The following is an 8,595-nucleotide window of genomic DNA, read 5'->3' as shown; positions in this document are numbered from 1 at the left end:
AAATAGTAGATTTTTGTTTCACGCATGTATTACATTTATGCATGCATGCCGAGTGTGTCCCAAAGTTAATAAAACATTAAAAATTAATAAAATTCTATCATTCAAAAAAAAAAAAAAAATTATCCACAGGTTGTGTTAAAGAGTAGCAGCTCTTTAAAAAAATAAAAATTTTTCATGGGTTGAGTTAAGACACCAACTGATCCAAGTCGTTGGTGACACTAATTGGTGTATGGATGGAGTGATTAGCAGCATGTCTTTGTGACTATGGGGTAGAGTCATTTGAGAAAGACAAAGAGCTCTCAAATTAGAGATAAAAATTGGGTAAAGATTATTGAGTTTTGTGATTTATTTTGCTAGGATTTATAATTGATTTGTTATTATTATTATTTTACTTAGACTGTGTCCAAAGAATATTTTTTTTTATTATTATTATCTGAATATGTGAATTGTTTAGTAGATTTTCCTTATTGTCCAAATTTGTAAATTGTCCAAATGTTTAGTTAAATGTTTTCCTTGATATTCTTAGGACAACCAAACAAGGGATGATTTGATAATTTTTTTCATTTTTGATTTCATGAGTCAGCTTGTAAATTGTTTGGGAGAGAAGAGCCAAGTATATTAATTTTAGAGTCAAAAGTAAATTTTTTATGCTAATACATATACTAGAGAATATTTTTTCAAAGGCTGGGGGGGGGGGGTGTGGGGGGTGGCATGGCACCCCTCAGCCCCTAGGTAGTTCCGTCCCTGCGAACACGAGGTGAAGTTTCCTCTAATTAACGGCCAAGTGTCTTTCTGTTGTTAGTTTTGTTGAATTATTCTTCAAATGTGCTGGGGAAGGGTCCTTTTGATTAGCGTCCATACTCCATAGTGACGAATGTTAAGTTGAATTACAATGGAAGGTTTGGATTTTTCTTTATTGTCGGATTAATTTGCACAACTTTCTATTATGGGGAATTAGGTTAGGTTGGGTTGGTATATATATTGTAAAAGTAATAATAAGTGTGTGTTTGGGTTATGATGAAAAATGAAAATGATTTTACTATTCAGCTTATTTTTACTACTATTTATGGGTCCCACTGCACTTTTAGGCACTATTTATGAGTTTCACTGTACTATTTCAACTAACTTTTACTTTTATCTATAGTATTTTCAGTAATAATTTTTCAATTTCAGCAAAAAAAAAAAAAACAGTATTTAAACATACCCTAAATGCAATGTGAAATGAACTGGTCTTTGATGTGAACTTCTCTGAAAAACTAAAAATAATTGTAAGAGTCAAAGCATGTGAGTTGGAAATTAACAACGTGGCAAGACAATAATATTGTACATGTGATTGTTCCTTCAAATAATATAGGAGGAGAAACTATATAATCCAAAAGAAAAAGAAAAGAATAGGGGTAACATTGAATTTTAGCTATCAACTCTTTGTATGGCCAAGAAATTTCAATTTAATGGTTGAATATAGAGTCCAAAAATCATCCAGCCACCAAAGATCAAAGTGAATTTCAACCTCATATCTAGTTACTGTAGTGCAGTGGCAAAGTCAAAATTTAAATTTAAGAGGGCAAGATTAAAAACATAAGATTAGAAGCAAAATTTATCAGAGATATCTCATGTTCAAATACCACTCTTCTCATTGTAAACTATGAATTATACAAAACAATAGTTTATAAATAGGACCCACTAAGCGTTTTGTTTTGTTTTTTTGTTTTTTTTTTTTTTTGGTTGTTCATAAAAATATTAAGACTTTATGTAATGAAAATAAAAAATAAAAACATTGCTAGTTTAATAAAACTTTTTTTTGAAAACACCACTTTGTATTATAACTTAACGGTCATCAAAATACAGAGCATCAAAATACAGGGCTTCCAAGGCTGGTTGAGGAGATTCCTCTAGCCAAATAATTTCATCAGAAATACAATTAGCAAACCGGGCTAGAGAATGAGCAACGGAATTGGCCGACCAAGCAACACATGACACTGACTGAACGTGAAGACCTGTAGCCAGGCAGTAAATATCTGCATACAAAAGATCCAGTCGAGAGTACTGTTGACGTGAATTGGAGATGGCCGCCATAACAACAACGTTGTCCCCTTCAAGCACAATATTCATGAACCCAGAATCCACTGCAAATTTCATAGCTTTCCTGCAAGCTAGCACTTCCGCTTCCTTACTATCCTGAACTAGTGGTCCTCTTGCTGATGGAGCTGCCATAACTTCTCCCTCATTGTTCCGGATTACCGCCCCAAACCCCGTTGCATTGCCTTCCTGAAAGATTGCCACGTCAAAGTTCAGTTTGTAGATTGATCCCGACGGAGGAATCCAAGTTGAGCTTCTCACATTGACCGTTGAAACAGCCAACTGAGCTTGGGACTGTTTGAACTCTTCCAAGAATTCACCAGCTCTCTTAACTAACCGAGACGGGTCCTGTATCACTCCACCAAATATGACTGCATTGCGCTGTGTCCATATGAGCCATGCTTGCACGAAAAAAAGCTCCAATTCCTCTCGAGAAAGCTTCAACATCAACTCCTCCACCAAGTGCAGAAAATCACATTGGCCTCCTTTGCTTTTCTGTAATTTCCTCAAGCTCCCAGCCCAAACGTCCTGGGCCACACTACAATTCCACAATGCATGTAGCTCTGTTTCACTTGTTCTTTTATAGAGTTCACAAATATTGTTTTCCACCACATGTTTTCGAAGCAAATTGTCCCGGGTTGGCAAAATACCATGACATGCCCGCCACCCAAACACTTTTATTTTATTGGGAATATGCATCTGCCATAGCTTACCCCATATCAACGCACCAGCACCCGCTCTTGAGCTTTCCCCCTTCATGCTTCCCTCCTTCATTATTTTACAAGCCACCCTATACCCTGACTTAACAGAATAGGCCCCATCTCGGTTTGGAGTCCAAAACAAAGAGTCAGCCACCATTCTTCTGCTGAGTGGAATTCTGAGAATGGCCTCGGCATCTTCCTTCTGGAATTTCGCTTCTATCAATTGTCTATCCCATACTCCAACATTCCAATCAATAAGATCCATCACTCTCCATTCCCATTCTACCTCCTGTGGTTGATAAATCACCATATTGCTAGGATGACTCGGTATCCATTTATCAGTCAAGACCCTAATATCAGAGCCAATTCCCACCCTCCAGCAACAACCTCGTTTCATGACTTCTTGGGCAGCTAGAATGCTTTTCCAAACATACGAACTGTTTGGGACATCCTTTGCCTCCAAGAATATGCTCCTTGGGAAATACTTAGCTTTGAAACATGCATGTGACAGTGAGCCTGTGTCTTGAATCATCCTCCAGCCTTGCTTAGCAAGCATTGCCAAGTTGAAACACCGAATGTCCCTAAACCCCATGCCTCCATCCTTCTTAGGTTTAGCCAATGACTCCCAGCTCTTCCAATGGATCTTCCTTTCATCACCCACCTGACCCCACCAAAATCTAGCACACATGGCGTTAAGTTCATTGCACAGCTTCACAGGCAATTGGAATACTCCCATAGTGTATGTGGGAATAGATTGAGCAACGGCTTTGATCAAAACTTCCTTTCCTGCCTTTGACAACATTTTACCTTTCCATCCTTGGAGCTTCTTCCAAACTCTATCCTTGAGAAAGGAGAAAGTTTGGTATTTGGATCGACCAATCAAAGTCGGTAATCCCAAGTATGACTCAAACCTTGCTACCTCCTTAACCCCCAATAAGTTTATAATCCTTTCCTTGTGGCTTGCCTCAGTATTGCTGCCGAAAAAAATCGAAGACTTCTCAAAGTTTATGCATTGCCCAGAAGCCGAAGCATACAAGTCTAACATCTCCATAAGCACCTGCACCTCTCCCTGGGTTGCCTTACAGAATAATAGAGAGTCATCAGCAAACAAAAGATTAGAAATGCATGGAGCTCTTCTACAAATGGACATCCCATGGATCTGCCCCTCCAACTCTGCTTTGGCTAAAAGTGAAGTAAAACCCTCTGCACATAAGAGAAACAAATAAGGAGATAATGGGTCTCCTTGTCGGATTCCCCTAGATGGCAAAATATTTCCAAAAGGTTTACCATTAATACAAACAGAAAAGGAGGGAGTAGAGACACAAGACATAACCCGGTCAATCCATATCTCCGGAAATCCCATCTTTTCCATAATGCCTTTGAGGAAAGCCCATTCAACCCGATCATAGGCTTTGCTGATGTCCAATTTCAGAGCAAGAGAGCCTTTTTTTCCTTTTTTACGACAGTGCATAGCATGTAAACATTCATAAGCAACCATTATATTATCAGTAATGAGGCGACCAGGAATAAAAGCACTCTGGGTAGGAGAAATAATCTGAGGGAGTATTTGCTTCAGTCTATTAGCTAGGACTTTGGATATTATTTTATAGATGACATTACAAAGGCTGATAGGTCTATAATCAGACATTTTCTCAGGGGATTTAATTTTAGGAATAAGAACTATGTGGGTATAATTAACACCAGGATCCATATTTCCAAAATTCAAAAAGTCCAACACCGCTGCAACAACATCATCACCAACAACATGCCAAAATTTTTGGTAAAAAAGAGCATTCATACCATCAGGTCCAGGAGCCTTTGTTGGTCCCATTTGGAACAACGCTGCTTTGTTCTCATCCGCACTATATTCACTGGTTAGGATATCCTTCATATCATCAATAATTCTGTGATGAACGGCATTCAAACAATCTTCCAACTGGTTACATGTACCTGCTTTAAACATATCCTCAAAATAGCTGGTAGCCACCTGAGCGATATCTGATATGTCCTCCACCCATCTATTGTCTTGAGTCCTTATTCCTTGAATCAAATTTCTTCTTCTTCTATTCGAGGCCTTGGAATGAAAAAATTTCGTGTTCTTGTCCCCATGCTTCAGCCATGAAATCCTTGAGCGTTGCACCCAGTATATTTCTTGCTTCATTAACAGATCATCCAACTCTTTGCTTGTAGCTAAAAATTCAGCCTTATTGTCCTCTGTAGTCTCTCCCTTATTGAGGTCTTCAACCCGTGTTTGGAGAGCTTTAATTCTCTCAGTGTCAGGATGGGTCCTAGAAGAACCCCACACATGCAAGTCCGTACCGCAAGAGGCAATTCTCTCTTTAATTCTGTTCAAGCCCGAACCTATTGCCACTGGCTTCGTCCATGCCTCCTGAACCATAGCTTCACATTCCTCCCATAACAGCCATGATTCTTCAAACTTGAATCTTCTAGGTTCCCTTGCATGACTACTCCTACTCTTCTTGATCTATAAAAGTAATGGTACATGGTCAGAAGCATGCGAGAAAAGATGGTTAACAATACTTGCCGAGAATTTCGCTTTCCAGCTTTCTGTGGCAACCGCACGATCTAAACGCTGCTTGGTATTGGCCGAGCCTGGACGTTTGTTGTTCCAGGTGAAAGGATAACCAACAAATCCCAGGTCAGCTAAATGGCAACGTTCTAAGGCTTCCTTAAAATCATTCATTTGACTATACGGAGGGGGTCAAGCACTTTGTTTCTCATGAGAGTGTAATATGGCATTAAAATCCCCTATACACATCCACGAACCGTCCACAAAAGACATCAAGTGATGAAGTAAAGCCCATGACTTGAACTTCTGCATAGTCTCTGGCCAACCATAGAACCCGGTCAAATACCACTCAGAGCCGTCATCCTCCCTCACCCTTGCTAGAATATGATTCTGTGTAAAATTTATTACATCCACATCCACCTCATGCTTCCATATCAAAGCTAAACCACCTCCAGAGTCTGGATTCTTGACTATGAACTGATTGGGAAAAGGTAAATCTTTGCAATGTTTCTTGTAACCTTTCTTGTCCAGCCTTGTTTCCATGAGGAAACAAATATTGGGAGCTTGATCCTTCACGATTTTCTGAAGGCTCCGAACTGTCCAAGGGTTCCCAAGCCCTTGGCAGTTCCAACTTAACAGCTTCATTGTGATCGGCAAGGGTGATCGAGCACCCCCGCCGCTGAACTTGAATAACTGTCATCTTGGATTTTCCCACGTTTCACCCCCTGTTTTCCAATCTTCTCTGTCTCTACCTCTCCCACTATCTGGGCCGACCCTCTCTTCCCTAGAGTTGGCAAGGCTTCTACTGCATTTCCTCTTTCTAGCCCAATATCCATGCGAGGGACTCTGGTCCATTTGGCCGTGGGCTTTGCAGGCCCACTCTGGGCATTATCCGTCGCGTGCCCAACAGGAATAGGTAAGTCCTTACGCTCCTCATTTGAATTTAAAGTCCCAGAAATAAGTTCACCATAATTCACGCCCCCTTTATCCGTTACCATAGTAATACCTCCTACAAGCTCGGCATTAATCCCCTGAAAATCTGGAACGGTTTCCGTGCTTGCATGCTTTCCATTTACGTCGCCGTCGACACCCTTAGGTATAGTTGGATCAATCCCCTTCGCCGCTGGAGGCTGCGCCTCATCGGCGGTACTTGTATGGGAGTTCACCGGACCTCTATTTTTGGTATTAGAAACAGAGCTAGGAAAACTCCCTTTGACTGGTGATCCTGTACGCAGCCCCACCGCCTTCAGCCAGTCACCATACGGGCACTCCACGTCTCTGTCATTCTTCGAAGCTGCATAGTAATTAGCACAATGCTTGATGTCGTGCCCCAATAAGCCACAGTAATGGCAGAACAACGGAAGCCGTTCATACTTAAAATTTACCCAAGAGCAAATTCCATCCGAACCCGCAATGAATCCACCCCTACGAATCGGTTTAGAGATAGGGATAGAGACTCTCACTCTCATGAACAAATTCTGAATGTCGTATTTTTGTTTCTTCTCTACATCTTCAACAACACCGATTCTGCTCCCTACCGTAGTTGCCACCGTGGGAGATATCATGTCAAATGGGGCACCCTAAATCTGGACCCACATTGAGACCGACTCAAATTTCACATTTCTAGCCATCATCCCCTTTTTCCATCTGACGAGCATTAGTGCCTGGTTGTCGAACGTCCAAGGCCCACTTCGAAGTATCCTCTCCATATCGAACTCTTTTTGGAATTTGAACTGGAGAAGGTTAGAACCCACCTCTATAAACTGAACCCGTTCCTCAAGCCCCCAAGCTTTCTTCAGTGTGGAAAGAGCCGCCCTTTTGTTAAAAGATTTGCACGTTAAAAATTTTCCTATCAAGCTATGGGTGCAACTTTCTATCTCATCCTTCCGTCCTTCATCTGAAATCTCAATCACTTCTTCCTCTTCAGTTGTTAATTTCATGTTCTCCAAGCCGTTTACCACATCGTCTGCCATCTAGTCTTCTAGAGAATAAAAAACCCCAGCAAAAACTAAGGGAAGAAAAATGCAACCCCTCAGAATGAATCTAAGGGAGGGAAGGCTCGTCAAAGCGAGAGAGAGGACTCCTACTGAGAGGAGAGATTTTTTTAGTTTAATAAAACTTGGATATAACGCTCATAACATCTTCAACCAACTAAGCTCTCAACTGATGGAATCTTGGCCATAGATGACTTTGGCTAAAACCAAGGGAATTACCTTTGAATATGAAGCTAATACATAAGATTTAGAGGGTTAGAGCATATCTTGCAAGCTAACAGGGGTATCCTCTAACTTCACTTTACATTCAATGCTTTGAATAACTAGGGATGCCAACTTGAAAGCACCCCTATTACACGGCTTTGAAATAGAGTGTTTGTCAACTTCTAAAACTATGCAGCAATAGCAAGGTCTCAGGAACCAATGGATTAGTCAACAAGAGTCCCTCATATAATTGAATTCTAATTATTAATTATTGTTAAAGATAAAAGTTCCGTGAGTCATAATATTTTATCAAAAAAGAATAAAACACTCTTGTGAGTCGGTTATTAAGTTATCTACTAGTTCTTCTCAACTCGTCTCTTACAAAGGGAGGGCAAACTTATCCAAAAATATGTTAAGAGGGGCAAGCTAGACATTAGACTCCTATATTAAAGGAGTTTTTGGGGAGGTCGGGGGGGGCTCCGCCCCTGCTGTAGTGTGAACTTTACGGTTGTTGAATGTTGAGAATTACTACTTTAGGAAGTCCGAGAATTATTCAAGCCATTTCTAGAAGAATTTCGTGTTTGGGACAAAATTGAATAGGGTTTTTCTTTGAAACCCCTTCTGTATCACTAATGGAAGCTCCCTCCTAGCTAATTTCTTTGGATTCTGTGCAATATTAAAGTTTATTCATTGATTAGATAATTTTAGATGCCATAAGAAACACAAATATTTTCTGATTAAAAAAAGAAAGACAAACATTTTGTTGTACTTATGTATTACACGTTAAAAAAAAATGGCAAACTTTATATTAATTCAAAGTCATACATATGACATCACAAATCCAAAAAATTCAAGTTAGACCGAATAAGCATTTATGGACTCGTGGAAGGGAACTATTCAGCCTATTCTACACAATCGACCAGTTTTCAAACGTAAGAAGTTACGTATAGTTTTCTAAAGTTCATAAGTTCACGAACCATTAATTCAATATGCAAGTTTCGAAGCTGCAGAAAAACCCATAGTCAAGAACTTGGCTTCTAGGACAATAATCCGTGGTACATGGTTGAAATACAAACATAATGCAAAT

General features: G+C 39.9%; 2 protein-coding genes across 2 annotated transcripts; both read right to left on the bottom strand.

Moving 5' to 3' along the window:
- Positions 1–1,827: 1,827 nt before the first annotated feature.
- LOC115950728 lies at positions 1,828–5,955 on the bottom strand. Its single transcript, XM_031067966.1, has 4 exons — positions 5,568–5,955; positions 5,326–5,393; positions 4,731–5,265; positions 1,828–4,520 (listed from the first exon to the last, which is right to left on the bottom strand). The coding sequence occupies exons 1-4, from the start codon at positions 5,953–5,955 to the stop codon at positions 1,828–1,830; spliced, it is 3,684 nt and encodes a 1,227-aa protein (XP_030923826.1).
- Positions 5,956–6,890: 935 nt separating this feature from the next.
- LOC115950717 lies at positions 6,891–7,283 on the bottom strand. The gene has a single exon (XM_031067956.1). It carries the CDS (start codon positions 7,281–7,283, stop codon positions 6,891–6,893), a length of 393 nt encoding a protein of 130 aa, XP_030923816.1.
- Positions 7,284–8,595: the final 1,312 nt, after the last annotated feature.

Source organism: Quercus lobata, chromosome 1 (assembly GCF_001633185.2).
Source record: "Quercus lobata isolate SW786 chromosome 1, ValleyOak3.0 Primary Assembly, whole genome shotgun sequence".
Lineage (NCBI taxonomy): Eukaryota > Viridiplantae > Streptophyta > Magnoliopsida > Fagales > Fagaceae > Quercus > Quercus lobata.
Note: the sequence above shows the minus strand (reverse complement) of the source record. Positions and strands in the feature narration are given on the sequence as shown.

What these genes read in the sequence shown, in the direction of transcription:
- LOC115950717 (XM_031067956.1), bottom strand. Translation starts at nt 7,283, where the DNA reads ATGGCAGACGATGTGGTAAACGGCTTGGAGAACATGAAATTAACAACT.
- LOC115950728 (XM_031067966.1), bottom strand. Translation starts at nt 5,955, where the DNA reads ATGAAGCTGTTAAGTTGGAACTGCCAAGGGCTTGGGAACCCTTGGACA. An exon ending in GCTGGAAAGCGAAATTCTCG is followed by an intron (nt 5,266 to 5,325) that starts GCAAGTATTGTT and finishes TTACTTTTATAG; the next exon opens with ATCAAGAAGAGTAGGAGTAG. An exon ending in TGAGGATATGTTTAAAGCAG is followed by an intron (nt 4,521 to 4,730) that starts GTACATGTAACC and finishes ATGTTGTTGCAG; the next exon opens with CGGTGTTGGACTTTTTGAAT.